The sequence below is a fragment of the Vigna unguiculata genome, chromosome 3 (genome assembly GCF_037176805.1).
Source record: "Vigna unguiculata cultivar grain cowpea cultivar isolate G323 ecotype 2 chromosome 3, ASM3717680v1, whole genome shotgun sequence".
Taxonomy (NCBI): Eukaryota; Viridiplantae; Streptophyta; class Magnoliopsida; order Fabales; family Fabaceae; genus Vigna; species Vigna unguiculata.
This window is the reverse complement of record NC_140794.1, coordinates 69,963,159-69,978,057: the sequence shown is the minus strand read 5'-3', so window position 1 is coordinate 69,978,057 and position 14,899 is coordinate 69,963,159. Positions and strand designations below refer to the sequence as shown.

Genomic DNA, 14,899 nt, shown 5'->3' with positions numbered 1-14,899 from the left:
TTTTGCTCGACAAAATCAAAAATTAAGTGTAAAGTTTTATTTTTCTTATTTTTTTATGATAATAATTTTTTTTATAATTTTATTATAAATATTTTTTATTTATTTTATAGGAAGTTTTATAATTAAAGAAATAGTTAAGTTAAAAAAAAGTATTAAATTGAAAAAAAAATGATTAAATTATTAAAAAAATTAAAATTAATAAAATAATATTTTTGTTTTAAAAAAATATTTAAATGATAGAATTGAAAAACAAATATGGATTAAAAAGGAATCCTTTTTATATATAAGATATATAAATAAATATGTGCTATTTATAATAATTTATAGCATTATTTATATTTACTTTTGTAATAGTAATAGTTTCATTATCATCTTTAATTATGAAAAGATAAATAGACATACGTATAGAATATAAATCACTAATTTACGAGAATTCTAATAAAAAAAAATATATGCAGACTAAAATGCATGAAATCGTGACTAATTTATGAGAACGCAAACATAATGTCCGTATTAACCTGATTAAAATAAAATAAAAGTTTAAGAAAATCAAACTCGTGTAAAAAAAAAATCAAATAAGATTTAAGTGGTTTTATAAGCAGTTATTAAACAAAAAACTTCATATTTATCTATATAAAAATTGAACTCAAAACTAATTATATCCTATATTATTCATTCTCAGTTTCGTATTCCTTCTGCCTGATAAGAAAATAAAACGTTATTAAATTAAGCATGAAATTGCTAAATGGTGATTTGTAAAAGATACAATAGTAAAGCCTCTCCAACGGCTAGTTCTGCGATCGAAAAATCCAACGGCTCTGATCCGTCGACCGTTTGAACAACGTCTAGAAATATAGCCGTTACCAACATTTTCTCTGCCTCCGATCTCCTATAAATCTTTGAAATCCTTGCCTTCTATTCACTTCGCCTTTTCTTTCTTCAGTGTACTCCAAGCTTCCATTTCCATGTCCTCTAACAAGCCATCACCATCTTCAATGCCTTCAAGCCCTAATCCAAGAAGTTCCGAAATCAGTAACCCCATTAGAAGGAGTTTCACCGGAAACCCCTTCGGCAAACCCTCAATTGTCCCAAGCCATGGAGCCAAAACTCCCGCCAACAGCCCTTTAGGTATCTCTCTCTCTCTCTCTCTCTCTCTCTCTCTCTCTCTCTCTCTCTCTCTATTTACATTTGTACTTGGTATTAGAAAGTGTTCCCTTTAGGTATCTCTCTCTCTCTCTCTCTCTCTATTTACATTTGTACTTGGTATTAGAAAGTGTTACAACATTAAAGATTATATGTTGATGGATTTAGGGTTTGGTATTCTGCAGATTTTTCTAGAAGAGGTTCTGGTGGGGTTCGCGAAAGCGGAGGGTCGCTGAGGGACTCCTTGGATGACAAAGAAAATTGGAAAGATCAAATTTTGAAACCGGTGAAGGTTCGATCACCAGCTGTTTGCTCAAAGGGCTCAAAGAATTTCATGTCTCCAACCATTTCTGCTTCCTGCAAGATCAACGAGTCTCCCCGAAAGAGAGTCCTGACTGAGCGGAACGAGATGGTTCCAAGTCCCGTGGATTCGAAAAGCCACGTTCGTAAGGTAAGTTTTGCTGATCCCTTGGAGGAAGGCCCCAGGTCTTCCTTGACTAGTGAGGATTTGAGTGGTGACAGTGAAACTTTGATGTCAAAGAATGATACAGATTCGTCTGTTGAAACTTTCAGTAGCCTGAGTGTGAATAATCTTCTGGTTACAGAGGATGACATTCACACTGAACCATCGTTTGAAAATGAGCCTGATTGTGTTAACCTTGACCCTACTTTTAAGCTTAGCCCCACTGCCACTCCTCCTGTTTCATTGAAAGCTACCGTGGTGGCCCCTCTTGGTGCAGATCCCTTGATACCTCCTTATGACCCTAAAACCAACTACCTCTCCCCTAGACCGCAGTTTCTTCACTACAAACCTAAATCACGAATTGAAATCTTCAGGGAAAGGGAATTAGAGGACTGTTTCATATCTGGAAGCTTTTCGGATTCAGAAATCACGGAGGATACCCAATCTGAAGGCTCGCAGAAGGAATCGGATGTTTCTTCGGATGTAATTGTGAAGGAAGAAGAGTGTGGCCAGATCTCCGAACCGAGTCCTGCTAAGGAGACTCTCATGCCAGTGGAGTTTGCTGAAGCAAAAGAAGTGCCAAAACCACGTTTCACGGTGAGAGCAAAGGCTGCTGCTCTGATTTTGCTTCTTGCAGTTGCTTTTGTATCGATCTCGGTCACAGATTCTCCTGTGATTGATCGAACTGTGTTTGAAGACCCCTACAAGGTATCTTCTGAATTTTCAGTGTTTGCAAGAGCTAAATTTGATCAACTCACCCAGTTTGCAGAAACAAATTTTGATGAGATAACTCAAAATTTGCAAATTTGGTTTACCAAGTTGCTGTTATCGTTATCTGAATTTGTTTCGGATATTAGAGGGATACACAACTTGGCCAAGTTGCAATATTATAATTTGACGGTTCAGCAGGACTATTCCATGGTGAATCAGTATCCTATATTTGGTGGCGGTGAAAATGAAATAGGTGAGACTCATGCACCAATATGGGACATCGAAGAAAGTGTTGTTGCCGCAGATATTGTCAGTGATATTGAGGAGGATATTTCCGAGGAGCATTATAAAGTACATGAAGAAGAAGTTCGGCGCGATATTGCTAGAGTTACTGAAGTTGAAAATGTTTTGCATGCTCCAGAATCAGAGCAGCTGGCTGAAGCAGGAAGCTTGGATATTGCTACCATTAGTGGAGTTACTGAAGTTGAAAATGTTTTGCATGCTCCAGAATCAGAGCAGCTGGCTGAAGCAGGAAGCTTAGATATTGCTATCATTACTGGAGATGAAAATGTTTTGGATGCTCCAGAATCAGACGAAGTACTCAATATGGTAGAATCAGAGCAACTGGCTGAAGCAGGAAGCTTAGATATTGCTACAATTACTGGAGTTGAAAATGTTTTGGATGCTCCAGAATCAGATGAAGTACTCAATATTGTAGAATCAGATCATCGGGCAGGAAACTTGGAAGCAAACCTGGCACAAGAAGCTGAGACTAACTTAAATGTTGAAAACCAGCCAAGTTTGAATTCGGAGGTTGCTGAAATTAGTATTGAAGCGTATGACTCAGATACAAGTCCGGCACAAGAATATGATGTCAACAGGCAAAATTTGGATTTTGATGTTGCAGAGGAAAAATCAACAAGCATAGATGCTGCAATCAAAGGGGATGAAGGGCAATTAGAAGCAATTCAAGTCCATTCACATGTGGTGCTATATTTACTGCTAGGTGCTGGTACTGTTATAATTGCAGGTGCAGGTATCAACTGGTCTAGGAAGGGTAAAAGCAAAAGCTCAAGCTCGATGAAGCAACCTCTGCAGTTGCATAAGGTCTCCTTTCCATCTAATAACCAGCAGATTTCGCCAGAGAAGTCATGTGGGCCCATAGAAATGGACGTGATTGAAGATTCATCGTGTCCTTCAGATACGGGCAGCTTTCAGCAAAGCTCGTTCTACAGCGAAAAAGTAGCGAATGAAGGTGACAAACCAGTCCCTGAGAAGAAGCGTAAGAGTAACTACAGGAGAGAATCTTTAGCCTCTTCTTCATCAGACTATTCCATGGATTCCTCATCGTATGGAAGCTTAACTGTGTACGAGAAAATTTCAATGAAGCAGGTAAGTTTTCTTTTAAAAACATTTGTTATTTTTTCCCTTAGGATTGCATCAATAAACTATTTTCTCTTATTCTTGGTTTTGTTTTTTCAGGGACATGGGGATGATAAGGTGATCACTACTCCTGTAAGGCGTTCAAGTAGAATTAGAAACCAAGTCACTTCTCCTTCTTAGACGGATTTTGGGTTAGTGAGTGTTTAGTTTTTAGTTTGCAATTGTTGAACCGATCCATGGGTGTGCAACTGTCATTGAATGGAAAACCAACACAATCCCTAGTGTTAGTTAACGTAGGATTAGAAAGCTTTGCCAATTTCTCTTTTGTAAGCTGACCAGCATAAGCTGTTACTGTGTAAGCAGAAGTGTCTATCTTCTGAATCTTGACGGTGCAGCAGAAAAAATTTATTGTTGAGCGAATCACTGATTATTTATTGATTTATTATATATGACTACTGCATTTTACTTCTTATTTTGAAATGAGTTGTGCGCATATCTTCTGACTAGTGAAGAAGATGGTGATGATGTTTGTTTGTATGCATATTCTACTAAAATTTGTTTGTTCAAAAATTGGTATTTCAAAAATAAATTTGCTTCTTCAATACGGAACAATATTTGCGACGAATACAAGTTTGTTTAACCCTAATTTGTCGTACCAAAGAAATTGAAGAAGGTAAAATGAAGATTTTCTATTGTTCTCTTAATGTGTCTTCTAATTGTTTTTTTTTTTTTTTTAATTTTCGTAGTCTTTATATTTTTCAATTTGGTCTATTTTAAAAAATTAGATGGAATTAGCATTTTTTATTTTTAATTTATTTATTTTAAAAAAATTAAAACTTAGCTCACGTCAATCCATTATAGTTCGGTCTCTCTAGTTTGTCGATCTGTGTCTTTTCATTTTTAAAAATTAAAAACAATTAAAAAATAATAATTTTTATATTATGTAAATAAATTTATTTATAAATATATATATATATATATAATATTTTATAAACAAAAATTTTAAAAATTAAAATTAAAAAATTAAAAATTTAAAACAATTAAAAAAAGGTGGCATATTTCTTCAAATAAACAAAAATTAACTTTTATATATCAATTGTATTTTTATTAAATTTGATATTTTTATTATATATTTTTAACAAAACTAAATTAATTTAAATTTGTATTTCACATTATTTTTAAATTTTTAAATTTGTTTTAATAAACTTGGCTAAAATTATTTTCAAATTTATGTAATTTGTTTTTAACACCAACTCAATACACATTTTAAAATGTACAATTATTTGAAATATGAAATTTAAATAGAAAACAATATTAAGTATGATGTAACAAAATATTAATAATTTATTGATTTTTTTTCTATTAATATTATTTTCTACTAACAATTTAACACCAACTCAATACACATTTTAAAAAGTACAATTATTTGAAATATGAAATTTAAATAGAAAACAATATTAAATATGATGTAATAAAATATTAATAATTTATTGATTTTTTTCTATTAATATTATTTTCTACTAACAATTTAAAGCAATTTTAAATACGATGTAAATTTAAATAAAGTAATCTTATTAAAAATATTTCCTAAAAATATCAATTTTGGTAGATATTTTTGTGTATCATTTATATAAAAATTAAATTTATTAAACTAAAATTGAGACAAAAATAAATACAAAAAGGTTTTAAGAATGACGAAATGACACATGATATATTATCACTACCTCATCATCACATTATTACTGTCACATAATTTTTTTTATTTTTTAAGAGAATAAAAATTAATGAAATAAAATAAAATAAATCTGGAAATGATACATGACACTCTTTTTAATGTGGTTACTACATTGCTAAGGGGAAGAATTTGATTGTCTCACATTTTTTCTAAAATAATAACTAAGATAAATAAAAATAGAGAAACTAAATTAATTTATTTTTTTATAATTTCTTTTTTATTTGAGTCTGTGAAGTTAGATCCAAGAATTCTCCTACGGTTGTATTGGACTGACAACACTCTTTAATTTGTGGTCCAAAAAGAAGTTTTTCATAATTTCACTTACCTATTATTGGTATCTACTTTTGGACATAAAGTTTCTCTGTTTAAAGCATTGGTGGTAGTAGTCGTACTTTATTCACAAATATGTACGGATTATGGATGGTCATGAATGTTCACACTTAATTCTATTTTACAATGCAATTATGGACTTTGTTTTTCGCTGTCTATTCACATATATTTCATTATATTCTATTCACATAACTTCTTATAACTGTCTTGGATGACAAATTAAAAAAAGTTATTTTTAAAAAATAGAAATTTAAGTTTTCTTTATGTTATTTATAAAAAAAAATCACGCGTGCAACATAATTGTCATATTAAGCTCACATTTTGAATGGTTTTCTAATAATCAATTTGATGAAATATAAGTTAAGTCAAAATTTAAAATTATGTTTAAATATGATTTTAGTTTATAGATATGATGCAAAAAAATATAAATTTATATTTAAAATTTTGATATATCAAAATTATATCTATTTATTTATAAATTTGAAGATAAAATTATATTAAAATTTTGAACATACATAAATTTTAATTTCATGTTAAATTTAGGAATTAAAAACGTATTAAAATTATATATAGTTGAAACTTTTTTTTCATTTAAAATGAATAGTCAGTCAAATCCTGAATACAAAAAATCAATAAATAATACAACAATAAAATAAAAAAAATCAACAAATGTACTTATGATTATATAGGATATTCGTAAAATGATATATTAGATATAGCATAGTTGTGATATGAATTTTTGTGATTATCCATTCAACTCACATTTTTGTTATAAGTAGGTTAGGTTTTTGTATCAACCGATGTATACTTTCTGTGTCACATTCTTATCGTTTTATTTTAGGAAGCCAAACTTGAGTAAGTTACATTGACATAGCACAACTGTATAAAGTTCTCTTATTTTAATTTGTATATGTTATATAATTAACTCATGCATGGTATTTTTTTTATTAATTTATATATGTTTTAATTTACGTAAATATTTTTTGTCTTAATGTTGGAAAATATTTCGAAACTTTTAAATTCTTAATTTAATATCAATAAAGATAAGTCATTCATAAAAGAAAGGTAAGTCAATATTATTAAATTATTTTTAATTGAATAATTAAATTGAGTAATATAATGAATTTTCTTTACAAAACAATATATATATATATATATATATATATATATATATATGTGTGTGTGTGTGTTATAACATCTTTTAAACAATAATTATAATTATAATATTAATATTAGTTTTTATAAATATTCCTTATTTTCATCATACAATATTATTTGAAGAAATAAATTGTATATACTTTTTATTTTATAATTATATGTACTTATTATCATTTTATGTGTAAAAAATGGTTAATAACAAGAATATTTAATATATTATAAAAAAATTATATTAGTTTTTAAGGGAGAGCGATAAAACAGGTCAATCCAATTTGTTTTGGCCTACTTCGCTCTTGATTAGTGAAAAATGGTCGAGTTTGACTGGTTCACCACTAAAAATTAGGTCACAAACTCTAACTTGTCTTGCCACCTTACTTTATTTTTTTAAAATTTTTATTTATAAAATTTGTTTATTTCAATATTTTCTAAGCTTTTAATATCAATTAATATATTTAATTAGATAAATTAAAATAAGTATTATATATTTAGGCTAAATTACTATATTATAACTAATAATTGAAACTTAAGTTGTAAGTGTCAATGATTTAAATTATAATAGTATTGTAAATTTACATTTATACAAAAAAAATAATATAGAAAATTAATTATTTTTATTTATTTTTTTAAAAAGTTAAAAATGGATCAGCGGGTCAAGACAGACTGGTCCGCCAATTTAACAAGTTAGGCGGACTAGACTAAAATATGGACTGACAATTTAAAAACTCCAACCTAACCTGTTATTTTTTTGACGGATTAGTTTGACAAACCAAACCTGCTTTGACACCCTAATTTTTAATTGTATAATAATTAAAAAAAAAGAGTAACTATTTTTTTTTATTACATACAATCTTAACATTAAAAAAATAAAAACTGATATGTAAATAATTGTTTGTGATATATATTAAAAAATTAAATGATATTAAAATCATTAAACAAAAATAAATTATAAGCACTTAAAGTAAATTAATTTTGTAATAAAATATAATATTAAAAGTAATTTATTAAATGATAAGAAAAAGAACGGTACATGTAATGATGTTATTTATAAAATAATGAATATATGACACAATTATTTTAATTTAACTTTTATTTATTTATTTTGCCTTTTAATATTTTTATGTTGCACTAACATAGTTAATAGTAAAAAGTAAAAGAGAACGATTAAAAGAATGCGAAATATTTAAAATTAACATTTTTTTAGTTTGACTAAAAACTAAAAATATATTTAAAAATTTTAAAAACTATTTTAACACACTTACCAAATATATAGCTGTCATTTAAATTTATTTTGAAATGAAATATCATGGATAACCTTTTTGTTTACCATGTTTATGAAAGAGTGTCGGGTTGGGTTGGCTCATATGGATTGAATTAAAAATGAGTAAGTTTAATTCGGTTTATTTTTTAGTGAGCTAGAATATTTGTAATCCGGTTCGACTTATTATAGGTTGGTGGGTTAATGATTTGACTTACATATTATTATTTTTAATTTATTTATATATTAATTGTATTACAATGAAAGTGAATTTAATCAATTTATTTTTTATAATAGTAGAATCAAATTGTTTATGTAATTCTCGAAATATTATTATAAAGATAGTAATTAAAAGTTAAAGCATCAAAGTATATAACTTAACAAATAAATAAATTAAACATTCAAACAATTCAAATATTATTGAGTTATCTTTTAGTATTTAAAAATATTAAATTGTGAATTTATATAATTATAGGTAATAATAATTATAATAAAAAAAATTAAAAATTCTAAAAAAAATTGATATCGTTGTTATTGGAGGGTTGTGGGTCAATCCAACTTCAATCCGGCTCGAACCCATTTAACCTGTAGATTAAGTAAGTCGATTTCAATTCAACCTACTTTTGAAAAATATGAAATTCTTTCGATCCAATCCGATTCAAATCCCGTGATAATGACTTGTGTGATAGAACCCATCTTGACATTTTTACTATGCTATAGTTAAGTAATGGATGATGCATATTTTTTAAAACAAAAGTTGTTTATAAAACTAGATTGGGTCTAGTAATGAGAAGGAATGAAGTTGATTGAAAGATAACAAATTGTTGTAAGAATAAATGTTATGCGCTTTCACATATAAATTCTGAATTTCTTAAAGTATCCAACACTTTTCTAACAAGAAAACACTCTTTTTCATAGATGTATGTTAAAGTTTATACGAAGTATTTTGTGAATAAAATAGGGAACTAATAGTTATAAAATGGGGTCAGAGTAACTATAGTTGATTATGGTTTTTGTGCCAGGATAGCTGTCAATGTTTCCAAAACAGCTAGTTACGAATCCTCAGTAATAAATGTGAATTGATATTGATATACGTGCAAATTTGCTATCTGGCTAAGCTACAGTATACTAGAATATTGCATCCACTGAAAACTAGCATGGGTGGATAAGAACATTAAACAGTGGAGCACAAACAAAAACAAATAATGCTGTCACTAAAACATGTCTTCATTCAACTAAGCACGCATAAACAATTAGTAGTACAAACAAACTCTTAAAAGTAACCAAACAACATGTAAAACTACTTCTTCAACAAAATAATGGTTTGCTAGAACACCATATCATCACAACCTTCACTCGTAAACCAGGAAAAAGACAAATAAACATGCTATGTTATCGATATACAATTGGAATCGTGATTTAAGTATATCATCTAACACCAAGAGTTACGGCACTGCATTCTTCTAACCCTGAGCAGTGTGCATTAATGATCCAACAAGGTAGGAGTAAAAAGGTGGAAGATAAATGCTAGGTGTACAACCATAAGGTGATGATGGAGAATTGAAGGCATTGTTATTCGTCAGGAAAAAACTGGCTACATATCTCAATGTTATGGTAAAACCCAATGAAACAACTACTATATACTTGGTAGGAGGAAGCACCCTCTCCAAGGCAATTAATAAAGGATGGTTAGGCTCACACTTTGAAGTTTCACACTTAATCAGAAGAGATGAACCAATGGAAGAAAAACCCTTTTGTTGTTTTGTTTTGTTTAATCTCTGAGTGGCGAATGAGTTACTACTACGTAAAAATAGATGAGTAGTTGAGGATAAGGTTGCAGATCCTTGAGGTACGTTCAAGCCAATCGTGCATCACCACCTCTCCCAATCAGGATGCAGCCTTTCAGAACTTTACAAAGATATTGAAAAAACAAAAGCCATTGAAGTTCTGTTTCTGCACATACACACATAAATACATTGCATAGCTGATAAGATACATAATAGCATGCAGTGTATCTGCAACAACTGAGTGATAAATTAGGCAGCAGCAGCAGCAGCAGCAGAAGCCTGAGGGTGCGTTTAAAAAATTTTCACCTCTTCTTAATAGTGCTGTGCTGCTATTGATATGATGGGACTTTCTCTTTGGGTTTTGATCGATGCCGCTATGCTCATGTCCTTCATCTGTGCTCTTTTGGACTTTTGCAATTAACCATTGGAGAGAGAGATCAACTCAGACTCACTCCAAGACCCATCATTTTCTTTCTGCCTTCTTTAATATCCATATGAGGTTTTTCACTTATGGGCCAAAACTATAATAATACAACCCTTTTTTCGTGTTTGTGTGTGTGGTGTAGTTGTACACATTTGCTGCTTTCTTGTCTTTTTCTGCCCCTTTGTCTTTTTTCAGGTACCATTCTGTGAGTGAGTCTGCCCTCTTGAAACCTGTGATTTTCCTTGGAGCCTTTAGGGGCCGGGGAAGAATTTTCAAGCCTTTCTTCCTTTTTCCTGCGTGGTTTTCAAAAGGGTGTATCAGGTTCCCGTTTCAGAAATTTTCTCAAAACCCTTTCCTTTTTGGAGGTTTTTGAAACAAGGACAAGGTAGATTCTTGACAGTATTCTCTTCTCTTACACCTTTCTGCTTTTTAATTCCCAATGAAAGGGGAAAAAAATGTATTTTTTTATCTTATTGGTGGGTAACCATGATCACATTTGGGTGAAAAAAAGTTTCTAGTCATCTGTGTCTATATATACTGAAATAGATAACTGTGTTATCTATCATCCACTTCAATACACTTCCCTTGCTTTGCTTCCTCTCAACCACCCTTATCTGTATTTGCAGGCAGCAGAAGAGATTGCAGAACTAATAGATACCAATGGCAGATTGGAGTGGTTTTCTGAACAAAAGCAGCGGTTTTGGTGGGGGATCACCCAGGAATGAAGATTTTGACGAAGAAGATGTGTGGGGTGGTGTGACCTTGGAGAGGGAGACTGACTTTTTCTGCCCAGAAATGAAGCTATCTAAGGACTCCTCCGATTCTTCTTCTGCATGGTGCATGACAACCTCTCCGAGAAAGATCCCAAGGACTAATAATGTCAAACCACACTCCTTGAAATCTGATTCAAATGTGGTTCAAAGATCCTCAGCACCTATGGACATTCCTGATTGGTCTAAAATTTATGGGAAAAAGGGCATTGAGGAAGAGGGTGTAAACAAAAAGTTTGATTTTGGTTATGGGGATCACTGTCTTGATGATTATGAAGATGATGATGATGGTATGATTCCTCCTCATCAATGGATTTCTAGGAAACTTGCAAGGAGCCAGATTTCATCTTTCTCTGTGTGTGAAGGGATAGGGAGAACACTGAAAGGGAGAGATCTCAGCAAAGTGAGAAATGCTATTTTGACCAAAACAGGTTTCATCGAGTAGTTGGTGGATTCACCACTATGACTCATGCTCATGTCATCATCCTCATCAGCATTGTCATACTAGGATCCCATGCAATCTTTTTTAGGTGTTTGATTATTGCTACTCATGTATGGAATGTGAGGTCCTGCTGCTGTGGAAATTGTTTTTCTCTTTTCTTGTTTTGTTTTGTTTTGTTGTTCTAAATTTTCTGGGAAAAAGAGGTTTTAGGGAAAGGAAAAAGGAGGAGTGGCAGCCTCTGAAATTTTGTCTGAATCTGTATTGTATTGCACTAAGGCCAGTGGAGTACACTCTGTGTTCTTACTGAGTTTAATAGTCTTCATGTTTTTTCACTTATCATTAGTTAACTTTTAATGATTTAGACATAATAGAATATGTTTTTCTCATTCTTGCATTATCTCTATTATCATCTTCATTCAGGTACAATCCCCACATATCTCTGTACTTAGTATTCTAAAACCTCTCTTTGCATATTCAACTCATCATTGCTTTGGAACCTAAACAAAAACCACCTACCACAACACTTTTTCTTTAATTGTTACATAATGTCTATTTTTTCTATTTCTTTGAAAAAGTTTAATGAAAACATCAGTGATGCAGGGACCACCACTGATACATGTTAAAGTTATGAAAGGTGAGAATGGTAGTTGCAGGGAGTGTTTGAACCACTATAAAATAAAGTTGCATTCCTCATTTTTTTCTTTCGAAATCTTCTGATAAAATATTAGGTGTATTTGAATAAACTTAAAAAGCGACTTTATAATCTTTTTGTATGTTTGGTAAGAAATTGAAAATAAAGTTACTGACAATGTTGTTTTCATTACCTTCACATATGTATGAGTTAAGAAAATAAAAGTTACCATCTACCAAAAAATAAAGTTAGTGGCAATGCTATTATTAAAATAAAAAGAATGGCCATCCCAACCCTTTTTATTTTTAGTAATAAATGGTAAAAGGTTATTAAAAATAATATAAAACAATAATTTATTTTCTCGATTTTGCATATATTTATTTACTTTTTAGAAATATAAATAACATCAATGTAATTTATAATCATACTAAAAATTATAAGCCATGAATGAAAGAAATTACCAATAAAATAATGAATAGAAATAAGAATGGAGGGTAAGAAAGAGATAAAAAAAAAATTACTTACAATATCCTGTTAATGTTGTTAATGTAGTTGTCTTCCTTTAATAACTTTAATCCTTGTCACTTGTCATGGAGATGAACGTAATATAAGATTTTTAAAACATAATACTGTTCTTGTTAAATATGAAAGTAGATTAGGTAAAAAATATTGAACATGTATATTTCCCGTTAGCGATCACGTATATGTTTATTTGTAGCGATAAAAATAGTTATTTTTCACATTTTTACTTAGGAGGAATGTCAAAAAAAATTTGTATGCGTATCTGTGGTTAAAACTTGCAATGGATAGAAAATGAATATTGTAAATGGATATCCGCGGCGGATACGGGTATTTTTAATACCCGCATGTTAACATATTGATTTTGAATGAGTTATTTTTTATTAATTAATTTTTAAAAAAATTCATTTCTTTGTAAACTGTTATTCAACACTATTTAAATGAGTTATTTAGACTTTATTTAAAATTTATGAATGTTATGTACTGTATTTTATTTGAATTTATGATTAAAATATGTTGTTAAATATTTATATTTATATTTATTTTTACTTTTTAGTAAATACTCACGGGTACCCGTAGATATCCGTGAATATTGAAAAGTTATACGGGTATCCGTTATACAAGACGAATATTTATTCAACAAATATGATATAAGGGAACTACTATCCATATCCTACCCGTCTCATTGATATCAGGAGCATTGAGATAATAATACTGTTAATAGAAATTCTTGTTCTGAGTGAATTCTAAATTCAATATCTAAACTCAATAGATTGAAAGGTACATGAGGGGTCAAATATAAAAAAACAAAAGTATTATTTATTAATTTTTAAACTAAATAGTGTAAAAATACATTTGAAATTTTATACGTGAATTAAAAATCTAAAAAGTTGTTTAGAAATATTGAATCTTCAAAGAGTTGTTTTGGATTATTGTTTAGTGTTGATTACGTGTATTTTGGAGTGCCAAGCATATTTAAGGTCAGGTTTAAAACTTGATCTGAATGTTAGATTGGGATGATATAAGATGTGACTAATATGCTGAATTTTTGCACATTTTAGTTTTGTTGGGCCTTATAAGCCCATTTTTTGTTTTTTTTCCTATCTTGTTGTATTTAATTTCTTCATGTATGAGTTTAACATGTATTTAATGAGTTATGTAAGAACTGACACTATTCATATATGATTCATGAAAACAAGAAATTTTAGAAAATGTATATGCTGATAACAATAGTCTACAGTATCTTAATCCACACTTCTACATTAAAAAAAAGTTCAAACTTCTACTTGAATTCATTTATTTGAAATTTTAATAAATTAATCTGCATCATAAATTTGATTAAAACATACGATTAAGTGCATTCCCTTAGGTGACTTAAGGGCCAAGTGTAAATATACAGTTAATGTGAAACACCCAAGTAAGTCTAATATTAAATTGGGTATTTTCTGTGTTTGAAATGGTTTGAATAAATTATGGAATATCCTTTATCTTTTGGGCTTGAATGTTGATATATTATGAAAAAAAAAAGTTGTAACTTTCGGCCTCTTTCCTTTCTTTCTGTTCCTTGTTTTATTCATATTTGCCATGCTGCAACTATTATTTCAATAACTACAGGGATCCAAATAATTAATTTGGAAAAAAGAAACATTCAACCTGCGAAACAAACTACAAACAATTGCTCCTTTACAGATAATATACGGAATTAAACTGGCACTAATTTCTAATATTAAAAATACAAGTTTAATTATTAGTCGGATGATACTTACTTTTATTTAAATGTGTCAGTTTGGTACTTACTTTTAAAAAGATGTTAATTGAGTCACAACTTTTGAAAAAATGTCTCAATTAAGTCCTTTTTAGTAAAAAATTATTAACACCATTAACAGTAGTGTAATTTTTGTCTGAAAGAAACATAATTAAGACACTTTTTTAAAAGTTAAGACTAAATTAACACATTTTTAAAAATATGTGCCAAACTGATATATCTGAACAAAAACGGATAAGATCTGACTAATTAAACCTACATTTTATATCATTAATCGCATCAATCAATTATCAACTAACACAACACGACTTTTCCTAGTTATTCTGAGACAAAACTTTATGACTCAAACTGGGAGTGTGTTTATGTAATTTGTAACCAAAATA

The 14,899-nt window shown here is 29.6% G+C and overlaps 2 protein-coding genes across 2 annotated transcripts; both read left to right on the top strand.

The window, feature by feature from the left end:
• The first annotated feature begins 902 nt into the window (after positions 1-902).
• On the top strand, positions 903-4,180 carry LOC114178325 (uncharacterized). Its single transcript, XM_028064163.2, has 3 exons — positions 903-1,128; positions 1,329-3,709; positions 3,800-4,180. The coding sequence occupies exons 1-3, from the start codon at positions 966-968 to the stop codon at positions 3,878-3,880; spliced, it is 2,625 nt and encodes an 874-aa protein (XP_027919964.1). The 5' UTR covers positions 903-965; the 3' UTR covers positions 3,881-4,180.
• Positions 4,181-9,967: 5,787 nt separating this feature from the next.
• LOC114179361 (senescence regulator (Protein of unknown function, DUF584)) lies at positions 9,968-11,987 on the top strand. The gene is made up of 2 exons (XM_028065684.2): positions 9,968-10,774; positions 11,016-11,987. The coding sequence occupies exon 2, from the start codon at positions 11,050-11,052 to the stop codon at positions 11,602-11,604; it is 555 nt and encodes a 184-aa protein (XP_027921485.1). The 5' UTR covers positions 9,968-10,774; positions 11,016-11,049; the 3' UTR covers positions 11,605-11,987.
• Positions 11,988-14,899: the final 2,912 nt, after the last annotated feature.